Here is a 26,784-nt window from a genome sequence, read left to right as displayed (position 1 = left end):
TACAAGTGTGTGATCTATAGGTGGTCTCTGCCCTGGTTCTTTTGTACAATTAGCACCAATATTTCAAATCAGAAAGTGAGTGTTGATAGGGTACTTGGAGTTCATCTAGTTTAACCTCTCACTTCATGTTAAAATCCCTTCTCTGAAACAGATGGTCACCCTGAATTTAAGTAAGTTAATAATTGAAACCAGAAATGTTCAGTTTCTTCGTTAGCTTCTTATTTAAAACACTGAGGGGTAAGATTAGGTAAGGACGGAGGTAGAGGTGGGTTGAGGGGAGCAGGCCTAAGATAGAGGGCTGGAAGGGGTCTCAATGTTGATTTTTAAAATGCTTCTCTTATTGCTAATTGTAAGACAGACACACTTAATTTTATTGGACTTTGTAGATACTAGCTTTTTATTTATTTATTTTTAACAAATTGAAGGCTTATAGCAACTCTGTATCAAGCAAGTCTATCACTGACATTTTTCCAATGGGATTTGCTCAGTTCGTGTCTCTGTCACATTATGGTAATTCTTGCAATATTTCAAACTTTTTCATTGTTATTTTTACATTTGTTATGGTAATGTGTGATCAGTGATCTTTGATATGACTATTGCAAAAGGATTATGACTCAATAAGGCTCAGATGATGATTAGCATTTTTTTTAGCAATAAAGTATTTGTAAAGTATGCATATCTTTTTAGACAAAACATTATTGCACACTTACTAGACTACGGTATAGTGTAAACATTACTTTTCTATGCACCGGGAAATGAAAACATTTGTATGACTCTTTACTGAGATATTTGCTGTATTGTAGTGGTCTGGAACTGAACTCACAATATCTCCGAGGTGTATAGATAGATAGATGGATGTTTATATACATATAGCTATATCTGTATATAGATAGTTTCTTCCCTAGTGGCTCAGATGGTGAAGAGTCTGCCTGCAATGCAAGATACCTGGGTTTGATCCCTGGGTCGGGAAGATCCCCTGGAGAAGGGAATGGCAAACTACTCCAGTAGTCTTGCCTGGAGAAACTCAAAGACAGAGGAGCCTGGCAGGCTACTATCCATAGGGTCTCAAAGAGTTGGACACGACTGAGTGACTTAACACTTTAACTTTCATGCCTATATAAGTATATTTTTAAACTCTAATTTATTAAAATGAATCAGTACATTTTGGGACTTAGGTTTCCCAGAATTCCCAAAAGGAAACAGAACATTGGACATGAAGTGGACCTGAGAACTATTGCTTGCCTACTCCCTCATTTTATTATCAACGGAACTAAGATCCATTAGGTTTAAACTGTTTCCTTAAAGACATGTCAGACGTGACTGAATCCTAGTGTAATTAATATTTCTTTCAATGAATCAAGTTGTAACTAGGATCCAAACAAAACTATGATCACTTTGAAATTTCCTGTAAACTTTGGTACCTGACTTTCTCAATAGCACTCACTTTTTAAGATATATGAAGATTTTTTTAAAGCCAGTATTTATTTGACTTTCTGAGGTACCTTTAATGGAATAATGAGGTAACTAACAAAAGTTATCTGTTAAGTAGAGCCAACTAGAGATAACTCATGATTGCAAAGACTGGGTGAGCATGAAGCACAGATAATCCCCACATCCCTTTTGACTAGATCTCATCTTCCTAACAAAACCCTCTTAAAAGCTGCTGAGAAATGTTGAATTAATTTGTATTTCACTTCCTTTATGTATCCTCTGAAAGAGATTTGGCAGACAGTGGGGAGGGCAAGGAGTAAAAATGAAGGACTCAAAGAACCCCAAAGATCAGTCAATCCATCCCTAAATAATTGAAAATTGTGTGTACCTTGGCACAAAATGCTGTGTTGAATTCTTTTGGTCACTTAAAGGGACAAAGAAAAATGGGGCAAAGCAAGTGTATGGAGAGGGGCCTGTGGGATCATGCACTTGGCTTGCGTTGTTGGTTGGGGTTTTTTTTGTTTGTTTGTTCTCTCTTGGTACAGCACCTACACACAAATTTGACAAACCAAAATAGGAATAAGAACACAGGCAGTCACACTGACCTCTGATTAAATGTAGAGATAGTTATGAGTCACATTAAAAGTCAACAAAAGCCCCAGTTCCGGTATTCATCAAGATTTTTTGCTGCATTGATACTTGGTCCTTCTCTTTAATTATATAGAGTTGCCCTCAATGTACTGAAATGATAGACTGGAACATGATTACTTCAGCAGGGGATCAGAGCTTTTGAAAGTCATTAGTCATGTGAATCAAATGCTAAATTTCAGCCTGTCTCTCTTCTAAATGCAGTTAGGAACCTTCTAAACCTTTTGTGTGAAGCCAGGAGGGAAAACAGTCTGGCAGATTCTGACAAGCATCTCTTCCAGAGCACATTTGTACTCTGTTAAGAAGCTTGAGCCAACTACTGCTGGGTTGTCATGGCAACAGACATACACACCACTTACACATCAGCTTCTGAAATGAGCACAAAATAACAAAACCTTCCCGATAAGATGGGATGGGAAGTGAAGGGCAACATCATTGCTGCAGCCTAACTAGACATGTTCTGTCTTCTAAAGAGCTCTAGCGGGCATGCTGCCCTCTTAAATTGTGTCATATTTAAAAGCCACTGGAAAATTCATAGGATCTTCCCTACTCTGTGTTAACTTCAGGACAATTCAATCAGTTGCTTTCACCAAATTCCCATTTCCTTTTCAAGCCCTGCTTACTAATTGATGTCAAACATTATTATAGTAATTGTAGGGGGGAAAAGAAGTGCCTGTTTTGCTTATTCCTTCAGGAAATAAATTTCCCTAATTTTCCATGGAGATTTTGTAGGGCACTCTTATATATAGGCGATGGAACTGGATGAGGAAGTGGTCTGTCATAGACCTACAGAAAATGAAGTTAATCATAGTTTGAAAGCCGTCTCTTGAAAATGCAGTTTAAAAATAAATAATAAATAGCTATTCACTCCAGTACTTCCTAAGGTATATGGCATCAACAATGGAATGGAACCATATGAAATAAATTCACAATGATGAAAAACTTAGACCGAGTGGAAGCTGGATCCCTGAAGGTAAATCTTAGTGATTTAAAGTTGAGAATAAGGAGGGAATGTATCCCCTCCATTAGCCTTGAAGGGAAACCACAGGAGCTCTATTCATGAAAAGTAAAATTAGCTATATGTTCAATTTTCATGACATTTGCTATTGCAATAAGCATTCCACAGCATGATTAATTGCTGCTGAAACACCTAAGAGGAAAGTGAAGGAAGGAAAATGAAGCGTTTGATCATTGAATGACTAAACAGTCATGAATCCAGGAACATTCAGTGACTAGAGATGGAGTGAGCTTCAGATGCAATACCTGACTAAAAGTTCCATTTCTAGTGGTAATAAAGTCCCTTCAACTGATGCATCACTCTTTTCCTTTCTGTAATTGTGAACACGCATCAAATGAGCTCTGACCTTAAATTGTCAAACTACCTCCTTTCAGTTGTGCTTTTCTATCTTGTAATATAAAAAGCACTTACTGACTCCAATTTTTAAACTCTGATTCTTTAAAATTCACATGAAACAGACATTCTACTACTATATCTGAATGGATCAAATGTATTTAATCTCCAGTCTAGGGTAGAGGTATAGTCAAAGCTACGGTTTTCCAGCAGTCATGTATGGATGTGAGAATTGGACCGTAAAGAAGGCTGAGGGCCAAAGAATTGATGCTTTTGAACTGTGGTGCTGGAGAAGACTCTTGAGGGTCCCTTGGACTACAAGGAGATTAAACGAGTCACTCCTAAAAGAAATCAATCCTGAATATTCATTGGAAGGACTGATGCCAAAGCTCCAATAGTTTGGCCACCTGATGAGAAGTGCCAACATTGGAAAAGACCCTGATGCTGGGAAAGATTGAGGGCAGGAGGAGAAGGGGGTGACAGAAGATGAGATGGTTGGATGGCATCATGGACTCAATGGACATGAATTTGAGCAAACTCCAGGAGATAGTGAACGACAGGGAAACCTGGTGTGCTGCAGTTTATGGGGTTGCAAAGAGTTGAATATGACTTATCAACTGAATAACAAGGATTGTCAGGGCTTTTGGCATAGAAAGTGGGGATTGGGAAACCGAGAAAAAGATGAATATATATATATATATGTCACTCATGAACTTTTACATGGGTGCCAGAAACTTATGTCATAGTGGCCACAAAATAGGAGTCAAATGAACATAAAACCATGTTTACTACTAGAAACCAAAATTTTTGAATTTATGGTGAGAGAGGGATGGAGAAAAGATGGAAAAACATGTCTGGTTATTCCCTTCCCCTTCCCTTCATTACTGAGCTTGAGCTTTGGTGACTCCATTACTGGAGGGTATTTATTTAATAGCTGGTTTCACCCTACTGGGTACTTTCTCCCCCTTCTGTCATTTTGTAATACATGCCAACTATCTCTCTTTCCTTTCTTTTTGCCCTGAAAAAAATACAATGAATGCATACAGAATTATTGGTACTGAAAAAAAATCAAGTGTGTGGTGGTGTTTAGTTATTGCTTTTTCTCTGCAGACCACTGTGTGGTAGAGGGCAATTATAATTGATTTAGCCAGGAAAGCTATTACTTGGAGAAGTGGAAAGAATAACCCATATTGGTAACAAAGACAGTAACAATGGGTAGAACTCAAATTTACAACATGCACTTCATTCTCTTCCTGACTCTATCATTTCTCTCTGTGGACATATGCTGAGCACCTGCTGCTGCTGCTGCTGCTAAGTCACTTCAGTTGTGTCCGACTCTGTGTGACCCCATAGATGGCAGCCCACCAGGCTCCCCGTCCCTGGGATTCTCCAGGTAAGAACACTGGAGTGGGTTGCCATTTCCTTCTCCAATGCATGAAAGTGAAAAGTGAAAGTGAAGTCGCTCAGTCATGTCAGACTCTTCGTGACCCCATGGACTGCAGCCCACCAGGCTCCTCCATCCATGGGATTTTCCAGGCAAGAGTACTGGAGTGGGTTGCCATTGCCTTCTCTGTGCTGAGCACCTACCAGGAACCAAAAGTTGCCAAGCACAAAGTTACAAAGAGAAATAAAATCTTATTTGCCCTCAATGAGCTCAAAATCTAATAGGAAAGAAAGAAATGTAATTCTATTGCTGGAAAATAGGAAACAAAGCTGTAAAATATACATAAATCCTGAGAAAATTCCAAAGGTGACAGAAATATAAATGTTCTTAAAAAAAAAATTGAGTTGAACAATCCTTGAATAACAATTGTGTTTAGTGACAAGGACCCATAACAGAAATTTAGATTTGCCGATAAGTTAAAAGTTGATCATTATACAAAATTGCTTAATACGGAGCTATGCTTTTCTAGAAAAAATTATATGAGTGGATAATGTATTAGATCCATTTTGTTATTGCTGAGTCACTAAGTCGTGTCCAGCTGTTTGCGACCCCATGGACTGTAGCCTGCCACACATCTCTGTAGATGGAACTTCCCAGGCAAGAATACTAGAGTGGGTTGCCATTTCCTTCTCCATGCTTCTTTCTATTAATTTCTGAATGTTTTATATTGGATTTAGAAAAACTATAAAGTGGCGCCACCTGGTGGTCACTACCCAAAGTGTTTGAATTAGCCTTGCTAATCAGTCACTGATGATCATTATTTCATGAGAACTTCAAAATTTTATAAATTCTGTTATTTCTTCTACATTCATTAGCTGTGATTCCTTCATCATTTACTTACTGAAGTATAGTTCATACAGAGGAGAAAGTACAGATGTGTAGCTTACTTCTTTCAAACTTATTTTTAGGATAATAAATTAGTGTTTTAGAAACCTTCAGAGGTTGTAAATGCTTGTGTATATTTCATTAAGAACTTAAGATTGTTGTATATTTAATGTATTTCAACTAATAGGAGACATTTTTTTTTTTGAGACATTCTTTTTGATGCCCAAACTGTACCACCTTTGACCAATGTGTTTATTTTTAACACAAATACTCTAATAGGTAGCAAAGTTGTTAAGTTGTTACACTCTCAGGATAAATTCTTACTACTTTCAAGGAGGTCAATTTGACAATATGTATCAGGAGCATTGGGCTTCCCAGGTGGCTTGGTGGTAAAGAATCCAACTGCCAATGGGAGACACAAGAGGCTTGGGTTCCATCCCTGGGTTAGGAAGATCTCCTGGAGTAGGAATGGCAACCCACTCTAGTATTCTTGCCTGGGAAATCCCATGGACAGAGGAACCTGGCTGGCTACTGTCCATGGGGTCAAAAAACAGTCAGACACAACTTAGCAACTAAATGACAACAACATCAAGAGCCTTAAAGATATTTATAGTCTTTGATGTATACCCTAGTATCACACTTAAAGAAATCTTTTCTATGAAAATAGTCGGGTGTTGATAATATTTGTACAAAGACAGTAATTCTAGCGAACAATTAGAAAGCAATGTCAATAGGTTTTGATATATTTGTATGATGAAATATTATAGCTACTATGTGAAAAATCTAGTGTTTAAGGAATTTTTATTATCATAGTAACATTTTATGATCCTATATTAATTCAAAGAAGCAGACTACCAAAATCTTATATACATAATATTATCCCAATTATTTTATTCAAATATGTACATAAAAGTCTAGTAGGAAGATATACTTCAAAACGTTAATGACAGTTATATCTAGATGGTGGATTACAGAATTTTTAATGCCTCCTTTGCACTTTTTTATTTTACAAACGATCTTCAATACTATGTATCACAGCGTGTACGTGCACACTAAGCCGCTTCAGTCGTGTCCAATTCTTTTTGACCCTGGATGTGTAGCCCACCAGGCTCCTCTGTCCATGGGATTCTCCAGGCACGAAAACTGGAGTGGGTTGCCGTGCCCTTCTCCAGGGAATCTTCCCGACCCGGAGATGAAACTTGAGTCTTCTGCACTGGCAGGGGCTTCTTTACCACCAGCGCGCCTGGGAAGCCCATGTATCACAGTAGAAGCTAGTATTGAAATCTGCTTGTGGGTAGTGCTGACTTGTTATTTTTTGAGTAATAAACCACCAAAGTAAATGTCTTTTTCTGTGTTAGTAGAAATTGTGCAAAAAAGAAGGAATATTTTTTTTCTGAACCAAAAGTTCATTCTGACTTAAAGAATGAAAATTGAATTGAGTTGAATTTGAAATGAAACACAGAGGCGATGTGTTTTAAGCCTGGTGTACTGCAGTCCATGGGGTCACAAAGAGCTGGACATGACTGAGAGACTGAACTGAACTGACTGAAGATCTGATCGTTGGAATTAATTATGCTTCTCAAAAAGTCAATTTCTCCTGTGCTATCCAATGAATCAATCTGATATGCTGGCTTGATTCTTAATGTGAATGAGAGCATCAGCATAGATTAAGATGGATGTGTCTGCCATTTGTAACAGGTTTCCACAGGACATCTCCTCCCATCAGTTCCCTTCTTGATACTGACAGTTTCTACTTTTTGACATCCTAATGTCAAGTTGTCTCACCACCTCTGGTCCAAACCACTTATTAAGCCCTTAATTTCTGCTTTTCCTTATTACCAAAAATTACTTGTGAAAGTATTCAATGTCAAAAAGTTAGATAACCCTGAAGAGCTAAAAAAAAATAAAATTCACAAATCATTCTGTCAAAACATTTTAACCACATTGCATAAATCCTATTTCCTGGACCTGCGAGCTCTTTGGGGATAAGATTCTTATCAAGTGTATCCTTTGTTTCCCTTGTCCCTAGAATAGTACTCATTTCCTGGGTGTTCACTGATGGTGAAGGAAGGGGAAGAGGAGGAAGAAGAGAGGGGAAAAGGAAAGCATTCCTGGGCAGGCAACTACATGGAAAAAGGCCTGGTTGGAGGGATAAGCTCTGGTGTTAGAGAGGCTGAGGGGACACAGCCCTGCCTAATATGAGGGATTAGGTATAAAGTTATGGGAGAAGGTTTCTAGCAAATACGGCAAGACTGTGAAGGGTCCCAGCAGTTGGCTGGAGAGTTTGTCTATAGCATGAGTTGGTAAGGGACCAGAAGGAAATCTATCTTACTATATGAAACAGCCCTGCATTTCTTAATTCTTTGAATCAAATAATTGATTTATAATGAAAGTTGGTGGCAAGAGGACCTACACATTAGACTTTTTAAAATGCTCTATAACTATACAGAAATAAATCCATAAATTTAATGAGATTAAATACTTTTTACCTAGAGGAGGGCATGGCAACCTTCTCTTGCCTAGAGAATCCCCCTGGACAGAGAAGCCTGGCGGGCTACAGTCCACGGGGTCACAAAGAGTTGGACATGACTGAGCAACTAAGCACAGCAAAGCACAGATACTTTTTAAGGTACAAGTTACATGGAATAAAATTCATCCTTTTTAGTGTACAGTTCTATGAGTTTTGATAAATGCCTAGATAGTATAACCCACATCACAATCAAGATTTAGAAGAGTTCCATCATAAGAAAAAGTTTTCCCTCAGACCTCTTTGCAGTCAACCTCTCTATCCAGCCTTTGGCAACCAAAGATTTGTTTTCTGTCCCTATCATTTTGCTTTTCCCAGAATGTCATGTGAGCTGAATCATCCAGTGTGTAGCCTTTGGAGCCTGACTTCTTTCATGTAATCCATTTGAGAATAATCCATGTGGTTGCACATATCTGTCCTTTTTTCTATTGCTGATTAGTATCTCCATGTATAGAGGTACCACAGTTTGTTTAATCATCCATAATTTAAGGGCAATAGATTCCTTTTTAATATAACACAAATACTGTACCTTTGATCAGCCCAAATAAGATTTCTAAGTTTTAGAGATCTATTCACTAATTGTCAAAGACGCCTGAAGACAGGAAAAAGAGAAAATCCAACCACAGTATAATTTTGGAAATACGAGTGTCGCTGTCCAGTAGACTCATTTTCAGAGCAGTCAGAGAGACGAAGAATGACTGACGGTCTCCAGTACTGTGCCCTGGAGTGGCCTGACCCACCACAGTGTCCCTCTAGGACATGGAAAGCTATTTTCTGAGCTTCTAGCTGCATATTTGAAAAATGAAGTTACTATCCTTTTTAGGTTTACAACATCCTTGGAGACCAAGTCTGTGACTCTGGGTTACATATCATTAGGTGAGTGATGAGACATGTGATAATAATGGAGGGAAGAAGAACCAAGAAAAAGAGAAGACAGGCCGGGGAGGAAGGGAGTGGACAGGGAGGGTGGAGGTGTGTGTCTGGCTGTCCACTGAGCTGGCATGGGAGGCCCTCTCTGCTTCATGCCCCCACCCACAGGTTCTGGTGCTCACATGGGTGGTGGGAGTTCTAAGAATCTGATTGAAGATATAGTCAGAGGTGAAATGGATCATTTAAAAACTTCTACTTATTTAGTGGTTTGGTTCTTCTAGACAAAGAATTCAAAAAAAATGGCATGTGTGGTAAGTCGCTTCAGTCGTGTCTGACTCTTTGCGACCCCATGGACCATAGCCCACCAGGCTCCTCTGTCCATGGGATTCTCCAGGCAAGAACACTGGACTGGATTGCTGTGCCCTCCTCTAGGGGATCTTCCTGACCCAGGGTCAAACTCACCTCTCTTACATCTCCTGCATTGGCAGGCAGGTTCTTTACCACTAGTGCAATGGTGTTTAAATTTTCTGCTATTTGGGGATAATACCTTGGGTTTATATAGAAACTTCCTATTGAACAACAGTGGTCTGGGAGGCCAGAGCTGGGGGAGGACACTGGCTTCCCTGGTAGCTCAGATAGTAAAGCGTTTGCCTACAACCCAGGTTTGATCCCTGGGTCAGGAAGATCCCATGGAGAAGAAATGGCAACCCTCTCCAGTATTCAGGCCTGGAAAATGCCATGGACCAAGGACCTGGTAGGCTACAGTCCACAGAGTCATAAAGGGTCAGACACAACTGAGCACCTTCACTTTCACTTTCTAAAAAATTACAGAAAACAAAAAGAAAGCTCATTCTATTCCCCTCATTTCCACCCTAGAAATACTTGTGCCTTAAAAAGAGGGAAATGTAAAAGGTCTTTGGAATTTAAACTGAATTTATGAAGACAAAGAAATTATCCTTTTACTCTTTTCAGAATATAATTGATTGAAATAAAACTTAGTTGCTGGAATTGAGAAGACCACACATTTGTCTAAAGGAAATGCACACAGGGTTTAAAAAGATATACTCCCTATGATATGATGAATACAAATATTTCAACATGGCTTTGGAAACTTGGATTTTGGACTTTAAGGAGCCATCACTCCCCTGACACAGGCCCTCCAGTGGTCACTTTTGTTCAAGAAGAGTAAGAAGCAGATTTTACTAGAAGTCAAGAATCAGAGCCATGGGAGACTGAAACTTGGGCTTGAATGGGAAGACTGGGATGTACTGATGAGCTTCTTTCTGACTCTAAGTGATGTTTTCTTTGTCCTTTATCTCAAGGTATTTTGAAGCCAAATTCTAAGCATATTCATGAACGAAAGAAACTGAAGAAATTGCCTGGGATTAAGAGTTACAAAGACTTGGTTTTTCTGAGTCACGGGTGAGCCATTTTTGAAAGGACTGTGTTCAGAAAGACAGTTTTATAAATGAATGCTATGTATAGGTAAAATTAAAGGTAAACAAAAGTATAAAATGCTACATAAGAGGTTTTTAAAATTTCCTAGTGCTGTATGGTTAATCAAGGGCTATTGTGTGTGGAAGAGAGGGAAGTTGCTTCCATTGCTTGTATTTGGCTGTTAGTGCATTTTTATTAGATATTTATATGGGTGTGCATTTCACCACAAGTTGAATGGAGAGCTGAGTTCTGTTATTTCAAGTCTCACAGGTTCATATTTATGAAATTCACATAAAGATAAGCTAAAGTCGACATTTGCTTAGCAGATAAAAATAAAGGACTGAAGGGTAGATTGAAGAGATTAATCTTTTAGAGCATTTTGGAAGATCAATATGCAAACAATGACAACACTAATTATAAATCCTTCTTGTTTCTCCTGAAAAACAAGAAGCCTCAGAATTTCTGGAGACATGAATTTTGTTACTCTATTTTGAATTGCTGTAAATTTCTCTTTTTACTGTCCATTTTAAAACGGAAAAAAATCAATGTATACTTTTAAAGAAAACATTTGTATGAATTTAGAAGATGAATTCCCCAGCAGTTTCTTCATTGTGGCACGTAGGATGTTTCAGTTGTGGCAGGTGAACTCTTAATTGAGACTTACGGGATGAAGTCCCCTGACCAAGGATTGAACTTTGAACCTGGGCCCCCAGGAATGGGATCTCGAAGTCCTACCCATTGGACAAGCAGGAAGTCCCCTCCCCAGCAATTTCTTTGACTTGGTGACCCTTGGTATAGTCTAGATTATAGCTGTCTTAAGTGAAAGACCTTGACAATTTTAGAGAGAGTAAACAGAGGAATATAAAGAAATATAAAGAATATAAAGAAAGACTACAAATAAAGCTGAGCACCGAAGAATTAATGCTTTTGAACTGTGGTGTTGACAAGTTCAACACCATGAACTTGAGAGTCCTTGGACTGCAAGGAGATCCAACCAGTCCATCCTAAAGGAAATCAGTCCTGAATATTCATTGGGAGGCCTGATGCTGAAGCTGAAACTCCAATACTTTGGCCACCTGATGTGAAGAGCTGACTCATTGGAAAAGACCCTGATGCTGGAAAAGATTGAAGGCAGGAGGAGAAGGGGATGACAGAGGATGAGATGGTTGGATGGCATCACTGACTCGATGGACATGAGTCTGAGCAAGCTCCGGGAGTTGGACAGGGAAGCCTGGTGTGCTGCAGTCCATGGGGTTGCAAAGAGTTGGACATGACTGAGTGACTGAACTGAACTGACTGAGGCTCGCAGTGGCCATGTCACAAATGGCAGACTGGGAGCGGAGCCCCTTCTGAGTACAGAAAAGGTCATTTTCCCATGAGCGTGGGAATGGCCTTGAACCGAGTTTCTGCTAGGGAGGAAAGAGGCCCTTGAATGTTGGTCACCACAACCTGGTGCAGTTTTAGGTCTCGCTCTGCTCTGTTCTATGCTTCAAAGTGCCACCTGGGAAGGCGCAGTGGTCAGAAGCCACCACCAGGATGGGAAGCTCACTAAACAGGTGGGAAGAGGCAAGTTCCCTGGGTCAAGGGGGTCTCTAAACAGGGCTGGGGCCCTGGAGGCAGCAGAGCTTCCGGTTGTGGAGGGGAGGCTGGGGGATTGGCTTTTACTTGCTTTTGGAGAAGACAGGGGACACTGTCTGGTCAAGACAAGCACTAGCTCTGAGCCCAAGGTGTTCAGGTTTCTTTCTAAGTGGTCCTCACCACCCCTGTCTGGCCTAGAAAAGAATCCAGGGACTCAGGGTAGATATTTCATAGATTTTAACATTTGGTCGGCGTTTCCCCTCCATATATTTCTCAATCACCTCTACATTTAGCACAGCACAGGAAGATAGTGTTCCCAGTAGACAACAGATACCTCTCTGACTGCAATCAGACATCAGGAGCCCTGCAATTCACCTTCAGGAGACTCCCAGAGCTGTGTGCATTAAAACTGGGCCCACATTTTGAGATGTGGGGAAGCATGGTAAGATGGATTTTTCTGAATAGACAGTGCAGGAAGTTGGAAAATTGACTAGATTGAGAGCTGATTTGGGATTGAGTCCTGGAGGTAAAGATTCTTGCCATGAAAACCGCTTTGGACTTGTACAGAAATGACTTTGAATCTTGGCTCTGTTCTGCCACGCAGTAGTCCTTTAACTTCTCTGAGCCTCAAAGTCCTCACCTGCTAAGTGGATACAAGGACCCACCTCAAAGGGCTGGGATGAGGATCAAATGAAAGAATGACTCATAGAGTGCCTGGCACAGTGCCAGGAAGTGCTGGTAAGTGAGGAGTGACGGGGAGAAGAGAGTTTGGTTTGATGTGGGAAGAGGAAAGGTGAGACTTGGGCTGTGTCTAGGGACCGAGGGGCCATCATTTCCTAATACAACCTGAGGCAGGAGAATCCTGGAAGCAGTTACCCTGGAAGAGGTGTTGTAAGAAGGGGTGCACAAAAAACCAAGTGCAAACTTCTGGCTAGGTGAAAAAAGAAAGAATATTGACTGCACAGAGAGGGTGAGTAGTCTGACTGATGTGTCCCAGATGACGAGAGGCGAGACCCGAAAACAAATCCCATGCCCTTGGTGGGGACACTCACATCCGCCCTCCACATCACCTTCTTAAGATGATACAGAAATGGAGACCGCATTAGGGGTAAGGGTGAAAAAAAAATGTAGTCTCTCCCTGAAGATTATACTGCTCATCTTAAAACCAGGCAACTTCATTTTAGCTGTGGAGGAGATAGCAGGAAGTTGATGTCTAGTCCTTTGAGAGAGTGATAACGATGTGTGGGCTGCTCAGTTAAAAGTCAGACTAAAAGCCTAAAGCTAAACTGCATGATTTCCTGAAGAAATCAACGGGTTCTTTCACTCTTTTCCTTCTGTGTGTGGGATGTTATTATTTTAGATGTGAAACACAGAATTTTAACTTGCATTAGGGAAAGAAAATGGAGGGAGAAAGAATGGGCCAGTCAGAGCTCTTCAGCCCCAGCAAGACTCCTGGCTCCTCTGCAACTGTGTGAGCTTGTCAAGGCCAGTAGGGCCTCCATAGAGAACGGGCTTCCCTCTCTCTCGTTCTGGTTCTCTCCGCGCCCCCCCTCCCCGCCCCCCCGCCCCACACCCACCACCTTGCCTCTGCTCCTCTATGTCAGCCTGGATTTAGGTCTCATATTGGGAAAAACAATCCCTGAGTTGTCTCTGCAATCACATACAGTGTCACAGGAAAAAAGGTAGGGTTGATACCTTCTGAACCAGAATCATTTACTGATGATAATTTAAAAGGTAAATAAAGTATCCCTGAGTAGTTCCCACTAATACTCCCAGGGCACAGACAAAGCACATCAGGACTCCAGAGAGGTTCCTTGTCCCTAATTTGTCTAGAGCTTCTGGAGATGGGAACAGAGCCAGGAGGACCATGGAGACCCGAGGGGTTGTCCACTATGGTAATCACTGTTTGCCCAGGCTTTTTGGGGATCAGGGATTTTACCACCTGCACATGATTATACCTTATAAAAATACACCCAATAATAGATCCCACTCTGCAGTGAAGATGCACAAATGTGCATGCAACAGCACGGATGAATCTTGAATGTATTATGCTAAACGAAAGAAGCCAGACTCAGAAGGCTACAGCTATAGATTCCATGTAGAAAACATTCTGAAAAAGATAAAACTATAAGAACAGAAAGCAGACCACTGGTTGATGAAGACTTGAGTTGACTACAAAGGAGCATGAGGGAATGTTTGAGGTGGTGGAACTTTTCATACCTTGATTGTTGTGGTAGTTACACAACTATAGATGTTTATCAAGACTCACACATGTGTGCGTGCTAAGTTGCTTCAGTCGTGTCTGATTCTGTGCTATCTCATGGACTGCAGCCCACCAGGCTCCTCTGCCCATGGGATTCTCCAAGCAAGAATACTGGAGTGGGTGGCTGTGCCCTCCTATAGGGGATCTTCCTGACCCAGGAATCAAACTGGCATCTCTTACATCTAACCTGCATTAGCAGGTGGGTTCTTAACCACTAGTGTCACTTAAGAAGCCCAAGACTATACACTAAAAAATGGATGTAAATTAAACCTCAAAAAAGTTGATTAATTTTTTTAAAAAGAACCATTAACAAAGATTAAATGACACACACACACACACATATATATGTATATATATATATATACATATAAAAAAGTATTTAGAGTGAAGTGTGTGGATGTCTATAACTAACTTTGAAAGCATTTTTGCTTTGTTTTGTTTTTAATTTTTGGCTGTGCTACAGGGCTTGTGCAATCTTAGTTCCCCAGTCACGGGTTGAACACAGGTCCGAACCAGTGAAAGCATGGAAACCTAACCACTGGACAGCCAGGAAATTCCCTGAAAGCACTGAAAATAAGATTTATTCATGGATTGATAGAGGGATGGATATATGGATAGGTATAAGATAAAGCAAGTATAGTAAAATATTAGTGGTAGAATCTAAGTGGTGGTTATTTGGATAGTCCCACTATAATTCTTTCAACCTTTCTGTATGTAAAAATTGTGCTTATGAAATCTTGGAAATCATTTAAAAATATATCTAACACATTCCTTCATCATCTGCACCACTTAGAGGGTGCTTTCAGGCCCACAAAATTGCTTTCATAGTTTCTGACAGCTCAAAGAAGCATCTTTTCTCTCCCTTTGAAACCATCCTGACAGAAGTAAAGCTTCCTCTTGGTCCACAGGGGGGAATCTCTTGAGATTATTTGCAGGCTCATTTGCATGTATTTGCTATCCTCCTATTAACACAATACAAGCAAGTAATATCTTTATGGCTTTTTGTCACTTGCTTGAAGAATTGGATTAATTTGACTCTATTCGTACAAAAACTTCAGGGAACAAAGCTCTGGGCAGCAGCAATTCGGATGGTTAGCAAATATCCCAGACTCTGTTTTTCTTGATCTCACCTAGCTCTTTTTTGGGGGGAGGCTCTGGTTTAAGATGCCTCTTTCCATTACATTCTATGATGAAGATCCATGCTAATCTACCCAGCCGTAAGCACAAGGGCATCCTAGTATCTTGCAAACCAGGTACCAACCTGTGATGGGATAAGGAATGGTTGGACTTGTGTTCAAATCACCCTTCGTGTGGTGGGGGATGAAAAGATTTACCCTTCATAGAGTGTGTAGGGATAGTTTTCTGAAAGTAGATACACAAACCCACTCCTGATTAACCTGATCTTTTAAACACACCACATTATTATCTGAGTACAGACAGGGCAGCACAGCATGGCTGGAAAGTCAGAGACTACCAGGTTATGTGAAAATTAAGTGGACTGTTCAGTCCCCATCCAATTCAATCCACTTTTATAATTATAATAATTTTTAAGGTATATTTCAGTGAATCAGATTAGATATATTCAAAATGCCCAAACTCTGCAGGCCTCCATTTGAATTTGACTGTATCGATCCAGTCTAAAGATTATTTATGGATATTGACTGTCAGAAAAGTACTCAAGTTATGTTGTTAAATGAAACAAGCAAGTTGCAGAACAGAGCCCATGAAAATAACATATTGATCATATTTTAGAAAAAGAAATGGGAGCACTGTGCTGTACGATGAGGGGGCTGGGAATTCTAGATGACTTTCCCCTGCTCTCTTATGTGTTTTTTTTTCCCTTTTTTTAAAAGATTTACTTAATTATGGCTGTGCTGGGTCTTCGGTGCTGCACCCAGGCTTTCCCTCGTTGCAGTGAGTGGGGGCTACTCTTCGTTGCAGCGCGTGGGCTTCTCGGTGCAGTGGTTTCTCTTGTTGCACAGCACAAGCTCTAGGCACTTGGGCTTCAGTAGTTATGTCCCGCGGTATGTGGAATCTTCCTGGACCAGGGATCAAATCCATGCCCCCTGCACTGGCAGGCAGATTCTTTACCACTGAGCCACCAGGGAAGCCCTCATATGTTTTTTTTGTATTGTGTGGTTATTATACAACAAAGACGTAATAGTTTTGTGTCAGATCAAAACAAACTAAAGACGTTTAGTTTGTGTTTAGGCTAAGATGGTTTCTATCCCCTAAGACTCTTCCCCCACCTCCCCTACCCCATCCTAATACACTGGCTTAATCCTATGGAGAAAGTCTGCAATTTTGGTAATTTTCTGCTTCCAACCGGAGTCCAAGATGTTATTCCAGTGATTAACTTTGGGGCTCTTTAGATCTCTCTACCACCAACCAATCTGAGGATTAAAGGCTTTAAGACCCGCCACCAAGCTCTGAGTCCTCTAATCCCACTGCTGTTTTCATTTTTTAAATTTTAGTTAGTTGTATTCAAATTTGTTTCTTCTTCCTCTCCTTCCTCTTTTCCTCCACACTCTCTCTTTTTCCATCCTTGGCTGGAGACAGCTGAAATATCTGTCCAGGTCAATGTACATACAAAGAGAGCACTTTCTCAATCAACAGAACCCCCTTGAATTATTCAAAGTATCTCCTGTTCTCAGGTTTCCAGTCCTTTTTTTCCTTGACAGTATAAGCTGGAATGGGGCATTTGGCAGTGGCACTCCAGACTCAGTTGTTCAGGCAGGAAGGACGAGGGTAAGACTCCCATAGAAATAACTAATATTCTGCATGATGAGAAAATAGGTAAAGTCATGTTTGAAGTGATATAACCAATTCTTACACCAGTATGAATACTAGGCTCCCTACGACAAAATATAGCCAAATTCTCAGTAACTGGCAGAACAGCTGGAAAACAGGATGTGGAACTGGGGAGAAACTCAGGCCCTAGGGAGCTGGCCTACCTGCTGTCTGGGCTGAGGCTGTTCATGGGCAACTTTAAGAGATGGCTAGACTGAAACCTGGGCTTCCTTTGTGGCTCAGTGGTAAAGAATCTGCCTGCCAATACAGGAGACTTTGGTTCAATCCCTGGATTGGGAAGATCCCCTGGAGGAGGAAATGGCAACTCACTCTAGTATTCTTGCCTGGGAAATCCCATGGACAGAGGAGCCTGGCTGGGAACTACAGTCAATGGGGTCGCAAAGAGTCAGACACAACTGAGCGACTGAATACGCAGCACGCACGCAGACTGAAACCTAGGATAATACGTGATCTGTGGATTACAGAAATGTTCTTGAAGGCTTCTTTATTTGCTTTTTTATACTTGAGGTGACCCCTTGCTCACTTCCTCCCAAGTCTTTATGTTTATGGCTTTCAAGGAAACAGAAATCAAGAAAGGAACTCATGGGGTGTAAGACAGGACAGAACCACCATGGAAAACAGTATGACGGTTCCTTTAAAAACTTAAAACAGAGCTACCATATGATTCAGTGATCCCCCTCCTGGACATGTATCCAAAGGAAACTCTAATTCCAAAAGATACATGCACCCCAATGTTCATAGCAGCACTATCTACAATAGCCAAGACATGGGAGAAACCTAAATGTATATTGACAGATGAATGGATAAAGGAGATGCGGTACGTATATACAATGGGATATTAGCCACAAGAAAGAACTAAATAATGCCATTTGCAGCAACATGGATGGACCTTGAGATTAACATACTAAGTGAAGTAAGTCAAACGGAGGAAGACAAATATTGTATGAAATCACTATATATGGAATCTAAAAAAATGATGCAAGTGAATGTACAAAACAGAAACAGACTCAGACAGAAAACAAACTTATGGTTACTAAAGGGGAAAAGCAGGGGGTGCACAGGGGGATAAGCTAGGAGTTTGAGATCAGCAGATACAAACTATGTATAAAATAAGTTCCTACTGTATAACACAGAGAACTATATTCAACATCTCATAATAAGCTATAATGGAAAAGAATATGAACTATATATATATATATTTACACGTGTATATATATATATACACACACACATTCAGTTCAGTTCAGTCACTCAGTCATGTCCAACTCTTTGCGATCCCATGGACTGCAGGGGGTCGAGGACAGCAGGCCTCCCTGTCCATCACCAATTCTTGGAGCTTGCTCAAACTCATCTCCATCGAGTTGGTGACGCCATCCAACCATCTCATCCTCTGTTGTCCCCTTCTTTCCCTGCCTTCAATCTTTCCCAGCATCAGGGTCTTATCCAAGGAGTCAGTTTTTTGCATCAGGTAGCCAAAGTATTGGAGTTTCAGCTTCAGAATCAGTCCTTCCAATGAGTATTCAGGACTGATTTCCTTTAGGATGGACTGATTGGATCTCCTTTCAGTGCAAGGGACTCTTAAGAGTCTTCTCCAACACCACAGTTCAAAAGCATCAATTCTTCAGTGCTCAGCTTTCTTTTTAGTCCAACTCTCATATCCATACACACATATATATGTACACACACACACATACATCTGTAACTGAATCACTCTGCTGGACACCAGAAACTAACCCAATTTTGTAAATCAACTATACTTCAATCTTAAAAAAAAGAATCGAGAAGACCACTTTGTATCAGCAACAGCACCACAAGGAATTTGACATTTGGGAGCAAGTCTAATGGTGTCAGAACAAGGGAAAGCAAATCAGGAAAGGCAACAATATGGCTTCTTCTCTGGTCTAGGATGTTTGGGTGTCTGTACCCAGGCTGAAAAGCTCAATCTGCAGCCATATGGCTTCCCCAAGCTGGTGAAAAATCCTGAGGGTGAGAGCCCTGGGGAGAAATGTGAGAATCGTTCCAGCCCGACAGCACGTCTGCCGACCCTCCCCAGATAACAGGTGAGCCAGGAAAGGCGATAGTCAGCCAGACTGCTCTGTAAGCTGATGCTGGGTCTTTGGCAAGTACTAGTCATCTGCCAAGTGGGCAGCCCTGCATGGAGGCAGGCACCTTTCCTGCACGGGAAAGGTGCCCTGCATACTGCTCCATCCACTGGCCCCCTCTGGGGTCTGCCCAGCACCAACCGTGGCCTCCATTTCATCTAGTGACACAGGTATTTAGAAGACTCCAAGACTTTCCTTTGAACCAGACTGCCTTCCAAAGCCACACTGCATAAGGAACAACCGGCTGGGTTCTTCTTACCTCCAGGCGTAGGAGAGCTGCCAATCTAGGAGAGCCCTCCTTCAAAGTCACACCTGCACTCCCAACCACTGTCCAGAGACAGGTCTGTGGAACTCAGACTGCTGCCTACCGGTCCCCTTCATGCCCCATGATGATCAAGAAAACCACCACACTGAGTCAGGGAAAGGGCCAAACCAGACAACCAGAGACAGCCACGTCACATTAACACTGGGAAGGAAGTGACCAGTGGTATCTTGGGGACAGCAGCATTCCTGACTCCCAGACGTCTATCAGCTGTGTCACTGTTGTCCTTTCAGGGACAAGAGAACTGCCTCCATTGTTTCCCCTGGGCCCGCAGAGGGTGTCGCCTGTAGTCTCCATCAATGCTCTCCCCAGATGCAGGGCAAAGCAGTAAGTTCCCCTTGGCCTGTGCCACCTGGATGCATTCACTTGTACTGCAAACTGCTGGGGATGCACCGTGGGTGGAAAACACCCTGGCTTCCCAGATCAGGAGTTAGTTGCACCCCCAGGAGCCAGAGTGGTTTTCCCCTGGCAGGACTGAGTTGCCTCCTGCCTCGCATGGTGCAAGCTGGCCAGATGAGGGGGTAAAGTGGTATGATGTTAGGAGCTAGGGAAGAGGGGGGCTGCCTTCTCCAGCATGGCATTTCCCTCCAGACCAGAGTGTGGTGGTGGCCATGGCAGCCCCTTCGCCCTGTCCCAAATGTCACCCCTACCAGTCTCTCGGACCCCAAAGAGCTGCTGCTGCCATGTGTCAAGCACTGTGGTAGGTGCTTGACATATTTTATCTTTTAATTTCCCCAATAACATTGCAAGGTTGGTGTCATTACACCAACCATTTTGGGCTTAAGGAAGTGGACATTCAAAGAAGTAGAGGGACTTGCCCACAATAGCTAAGATGTAGAAGAGGGATGTGACCTCCCTGTTACCAATGTTTATACACTTTCCGGGTTTTCTCTCCTTTCACCATCCCTCAACCTTAGCAGACTCAAGGAAAGTCAGGGTCATTCTTATCTGTGCCCACCCCTCGCGGCCAGACCCTGAGCGGACACTGCCATCATTCAGAAAGCCGGGCGCCCGCTTTGCTCTATCTGGACCCCTTTGTACCTGGGGAGGGCTCAGGTAGGCAGCGTGATAAGGTTTTCAGGATGTCAGATAAGCACCTCCTCAAGATAACTGCCCACCATCACATATTTGGGGCTTTCTCTGCTGGCATCTTTTATTTTTATTATTTTCTTTAGACAATTGATTTAATTGATGGCTTCTTACAGCTCATACGTTGGTTTCATTATTTTCCACCCCACACAATTATAGACTGTAAATCATGTAAATATCTCATTACAGACTCTGGCAGTGAAAAGAAGAAGTGAGAGGGACTAGGGGAAGACTGGTCTTTGGAGGTCACTGCTTTAAATATACATTTGATTGAATTCAAACATTTTCAAGTATGCTAGGTGCCAGAAGTTTTGCTAAGGGTTACAGGCTTTAGGGGAGCACATTAAGAATTGTATTCTACCTGGGAGATGTGAATGCAAACTATGTATTAAATCATATTAGGGAATCATCATTCATTTTATTATGCAGTTAAATAGAAAAAGGCCCTTAGTTTTTAGAGATGCTCTTACTAAAATATTTAGAGTTGAGATGTCATAATGCTTGTAATTTATTTTAAACTCTTTTAGCAGGAAAACAGATGAAGCAAATGTGGCAAAATTAATAACTGTTAAATTAGATGATGGATATATGAGATTCATTATATTCTCTACTTTCCTGAACATCTGAAAAATTTTCACGGTAAGAAGTAAAAAAGAAAAACAAAGCTTTCCTGAAGCTCAAAATCAAAGTTCTATTGCAAGGATGACAAATGGTTTTGTAGTAAGCAGAATTCTAGTATGTTCCCATGATTCCTGCCCCTGGTGTACATTCTCTGTATAATTTCCTTATGTAGGGTGTAGGCAAGGCTTGTGAATATGATTAGGTTTTACTTCCATGATTAGGTTTCAGTATATGGCAAAGATTTAAAAATTTACACATGCAATTAAGGTCCCAGATGAGTTGATTTTGAACTAAACAAAAAGGAAGTTGCCCTGGGTGGGCCTGGCCTAATCAGACGATCCCTTTGATGGCAAGATTACAGACAGCAACAGACACTCTCTAGTTGGCCTTGAGGAAACAGAACTGCCAAGTTGTGGAGAGGGCCCTGTGGTAGGGAATAGTGGGTAGCCTTTAGGGAGCAATGGATGAGGCTTTGCTCATCCCTCAGTCCTAAAACGACAGGGAACTGAATTCTGCAAACAACCACTGAACTCGAGGAAGACCTTGAGTCTCAGAAGAGACTGTGAACTTGGCTAACACCCTGACTGCAGCGCTGGGAGACCCCGAGGAAAAGACCCAGCTGATTCATAACCAATCTCCTGACTCATGGAAATGGTGAGATAATAAATGTATGTTGTTTTCAGACAATCAACTTGTGATAATTTGTTGTGAAGCAATAGAAAAAACAAATTCACATTTCAACTGTCGTGGCAAGTCTAACTTATTACAAATAGCAGCATTATATTGGAAAGGATTCTAAGACTGGGCATAGCCTCCTTGGGAAAAAAAGAAAGACAGAGAAAGTTGTGGTTGATTAGCAATGTCTGCACGAGCATGAAAGGGGTGAGCTGTACCATGTGTACCTCTTACTGCCATTCAAGGTTGCTTGCTGTATTTAAGGAAAAAAGAGTTATTTTCTGTTTTGTTTTTTTTTTTTCCTCAATGACAGAATAACCCCAAGGGGCAACAATGCTAGGGTCTCCTAGGGTCACCAAGTTAGAGGGGATGCTAACTTGTAAGAAAGGACTCAGAAAAAGAGGACTGAAATATTATCCCACACAGATCCTAGCAACTGATAAACAATGTCTAGGATGAGCCTTGCAGGCTGGTGTTTGCAGTGAAGGCTTCTCCATTGTTCCTTCCTTCTTCACTGTCTCCACTCTTTCTCCCTTTCCATGGCCTCTAATTCTCTGCCTTCAGACATGTTCAAGGGTTCCATGAGCTGGATCCTGCTGCTATTTCTAATTCATTCTGACCCTAATACAGCAGGTCAGAATCCCTCCTTCCTCAGACACATAGGCCAAAGAAGTCAGAACTGGCTTACTGAATGTCAAGCGTGGATTAAACATTTATTAACAAATCATTGTTTCATATTAAATCCATGCAGACATCGTATCACAGTACCCAGATGTTAGTTTCATAATTTAAGTGTAATCAGTACAATGAAGCAGGCCCTTCTCCCAAGTTCTTGTTTTTAGAGGGAAGGCTGACCCCTGGGTCAGTATGTAACAAGGCAGATCACACTCCATCCTTTTTCCGTGGCACATCCCACAGCAAAGATGTCCTATTCTAAAGAACCACAAAAACTGGAATTTAAAATCAAGCAGATGCAGATATAGTGGGGGAAGGAGAGAGTGGGATGAATAGAGAAAGTAGCATCGACATATATACACGACCGTGTGTAAAGCAGATAGCTGGTGAGAAGTTGCTGTATAACATAGGGAGCCCTGTTTCGTGCTCTGTGATGACCTAGGAGGGTGATATGGCGAGAGGGAGGGAGGCTGAGGAGGGAGGTGATGTATGTATAATTATGGCTGAATTGCGTTGTTGTATGGCAGAAACCAACACAAAACTATAAAGTGTTCCCCCCAATTAAGGAATAAATTTAAATAAATAAATAAAATCAAGGTAGGTGCAACCAAAAGAAGCACATGAATAAGGTAAGACTCTGAAAAAACTAGCTTCTTCAGTTACATTAAAGAAAGATTTTGCAGGTGCAATTCCTTGTATCCAGGTGCCATTTGGAATCCAACCAGCCCAGCTTGCCCTCCTAAGCTAGTAGGTGGTCTTTATGTTCCTAAACCACTCATTCATCATAATTTAACTGTCTTTTCCAGGGGCTTTTAACACATAAGAAAGGATCGCCAATGTATAACTAGGCTTAAATACACTATGTGATGGGCCTTTAATGAGAACAACACCCAGCGCTTAAACCAGGGCTTGGTGGCCCACAGCTGTCACATTTTGCATTACAGCATACTATTGGCTATATTTGCAATTTACAGAATTAACTTCCAATATTTATACTTGAGAGCTTTTACTTAGAAAATAGTACTTTTCTTTTGCTTTTCTTGAAAAAAAAATGGGAAATCTGACAACCTGTCAGACTCCCCATTCCTCATGCAAGTAATCTGACGGCACTGAATGGTGGGTGCCCTCCTAGATGAGTGCTTTCCCATGTACCACAGTCTCCACCATGCCCTATTGCCTCCTCAAACTGAGGCAAAGTGGCAATTACAATTTATCATCGTGGTTTCACTACTGTTTTTCTCACGGCAGAGATAAGAAGAGAATGAGCTATTCCTCATCACCATGACAATAGCCCTTTCATTCATCTACCTTAGCAGCCAGGCCCCTCTAACCTTTTGAATTTGCTGACATCTGAGTTAAATACACCTTTCCAGCAACAGACATATACCAATTTGTTACTTACTGATGGATAGTGGTTTTGACACATACATCCTTAGAATGCTTTCTCTTTCTCGGATTACTTCAATACTACACTCTCCCTTTTGATTACCTCACACCAGTCAGAATGGGCACCATCAAAAAGTCTACAAACATTAAATGCTGGAGAGGAGAAAAGGGAACCCTCCCACACTATTGGTGGGAATGTAAACTGATACAGTCGCTACAGAAAACAGTACAGACGCTTCTTGAAAAAACTAAAATAGAGCTACCATATGATCCAGCAATTCCACTCTTGAGCATATATCCAGAAAGACAAAAACTTTAATTTGAAAAGACACATGTACCCCAATGTTCATAGCAGCGTTATTTACAACAGCCAAGACATGGAAGCAACCTAAATACCCATCAACATATGAATGGAAAAGAAGATCTGGTACACACATAATTTTATTCAGTCATAAAAAAAGAATGAAACATTGTCCATGGATGGACATAAGAGATTGTCACACTAAGTGAAGTAAGTCAGACAAAGACAAATATTATATGATATCACTTATATGGCAATCTAAGAAAATAATACAAATCAACTTATTTACAAAAAAGAAATACACTCAGAGATACTGAAAACAAATTTAGGATTACTAGCGGGGAGAAGACTCTTGAGAGTCCCTTGGACAGCAAGGAGATCCAACCAGTCCATTCTAAAGGGGATCAGTCCTGGGTGTTCTTTGGAAGGAATGATGCTGAAGCTGAAACTCCAATACTTTGGCCACCTCATGCGAAGAGTTGACTCATTGGAAAAGACTCTGATGCTGGGAGGGATTGGGGGCAGGAGAAGGGGATGACAGAGGATGAGATGGCTGGATGGCATCACCGACTCAACGGACATGAATTTGGGTGAACTCCAGGAGTTGGTGATGGACAGGGAGGCCTGGCGTGCCTCCCTGGCGATTCATGGGGTCGCAAAGAGTTGGACACAACTGAGTGACTGAACTGAACTGAACTGAAAGGGGAGAAGGGAAGGAGAGGGATAAATTAGGAGTATGTGATTAATAGATACATACCACTATATATAAAATAAACAACAAGGACCTACTGTATAGCACAGGGAATTACATTCAATATCTTGTAATATCCTATGATGGAAAAGAATCTGAAGCTGTACCACTGAAACTAACACAATACTTTAAGTCAACTATAGTTTAATAAATAACAAATCAATGAATTAAATTAAAGCTTGCTTTTGGTTAGAGTTCCTCTAACTCAAAGAAGATCTTAGGATGAGTTTGATCATTTAAGAAACATATGATTGGGTCCTTAAAGGAAATGTGTCTCGCTGATCCCTGAGTTCGTACATTTTAATTACACCACTGATGCCTGTTTGATTCAGACATTGCATTTTCCCCCTACTGTAAAAAACAAAAATTCCGACCCACACAACCCCTTGATTGGTATTAATATTTGCACTTTCTATCAAGGTGAAGAAATATAGAAAAGAGGCCCTTGCTTGTTACTAAATGAGAGGTAACTAAAAAGCATGTTTAGTTACCTCTCATTAGGACAGAGCTGTTGGAAGGACACAGGAACAGAGAGGAGTGGGTGAAAATTAAGAAAAGACCATTGGGAGAGGAGGCACAGGACACGAAGGAGTAGGTGTAGGGGGATGCTTGGAGCCTATTAGCAGAAGGGGCCCAAATGCCTGTGTTGAGGAAGGTGTGGGGGGGGATGGTAGGGAGGAGAGGGGAGCGGGCAGCATCCGGACACTCACGGTTGAGCTGCCGCCTCCGGATCCGGTCCCTCCATGGTCTGTTTCTGATCCAGTGCAGTCGTGATGGTAACACCATGGTTCCAAAGCGAGGGTCTAACACCTCCTCATGGCTGGAGAACAAAAGTGCTCGCAGTGATACAGGAAGTCAAGGCCAGACGTACAAAAAAAAAAATTTTTTTTTTGAGCCCTCTTCTTCTTTTTTTTTATATCCGAGGCTTCCGTTGACTTCTTTTATCTTGTAACTTGCCTTTTTTTTTTTTTTTTTTACCTTCCCTTAACTCCGGACTGGCCCGAAGGCAGCTGCTGTGCTGGGCTGCCCGGCTCCGGCCTCCTGTGCCATGTTTTATGCATGAAGATGATGGGCTGGTAATTTATTCGTGCTGAGATCGCAGGGCTCCTGTGTCTGCCCCACGTCAGAGGCCGGGGGAGGGCAGGTGTATCTATCTGCAGGAAGAATGGCCTGAAATGGGGATCCCTCTCTGCAGGCGGGATTGAAGATCTGAGCTTGGCTGCCAGGACACGGGGCAGGGTGACTGGAGCCCCAATCAGGCAGTGGTGCTCTCCTTTTAGGGCACATGATCTATTTGCTTCTGGGTCTGTAGTGCCTAGTCTGGTGCCTGGCACAGTTTGCGAACAATAAATACTTGTTGACTAAATGAAGGTTCAGTGGTAACCAACATCAGGACTTCACTGTGCCCACATGAATCCTTTATACTCCCTGACCTGCTACATTCACTATCCTCAAAATGCTCATTTGAACTTTCTCATCCATCCCATTGCACACACTTTTGTCTCCACCTGAGACCACACTCCCTCCTCACCCACCCATTCATGCTTCAAAATCTCATTTTCCCGGGAGGTGTTCCTGCACCCACATTGATGGGGCTAGCCCCTACACAGCTGTGCCTCTCCGCTCATCATGCCTGGAAGGGCATGTGTTAGGACTTTTGTTTGTTTGCTGGTTTGT

At 41.7% G+C, this 26,784-nt stretch overlaps 1 protein-coding gene across 3 annotated transcripts in view; it reads right to left on the bottom strand.

Moving 5' to 3' along the window:
• RIPOR2 (RHO family interacting cell polarization regulator 2) overlaps nt 1–25,956 on the bottom strand; it is a 212,917-nt gene extending 186,961 nt beyond the window's left edge. For 2 of the 3 annotated variants that reach the window (XM_061398710.1, XM_061398708.1), the window contains exon 1: nt 25,818–25,956. In XM_061398710.1, coding sequence (XP_061254694.1) covers nt 25,818–25,893 — 76 coding nt within the window. In that variant the 5' untranslated portion in view covers nt 25,894–25,956. The remainder of the gene's footprint in view (nt 1–25,817) is intronic. The other variant, XM_061398702.1, reaches the window with a different exon arrangement.
• Nucleotides 25,957–26,784: the final 828 nt, after the last annotated feature.

The sequence above is a fragment of the Bos javanicus genome, chromosome 23 (assembly GCF_032452875.1).
Source record: "Bos javanicus breed banteng chromosome 23, ARS-OSU_banteng_1.0, whole genome shotgun sequence".
NCBI lineage: Eukaryota > Metazoa > Chordata > Mammalia > Artiodactyla > Bovidae > Bos > Bos javanicus.
Note: the sequence above shows the minus strand (reverse complement) of the source record. Positions and strands in the feature narration are given on the sequence as shown.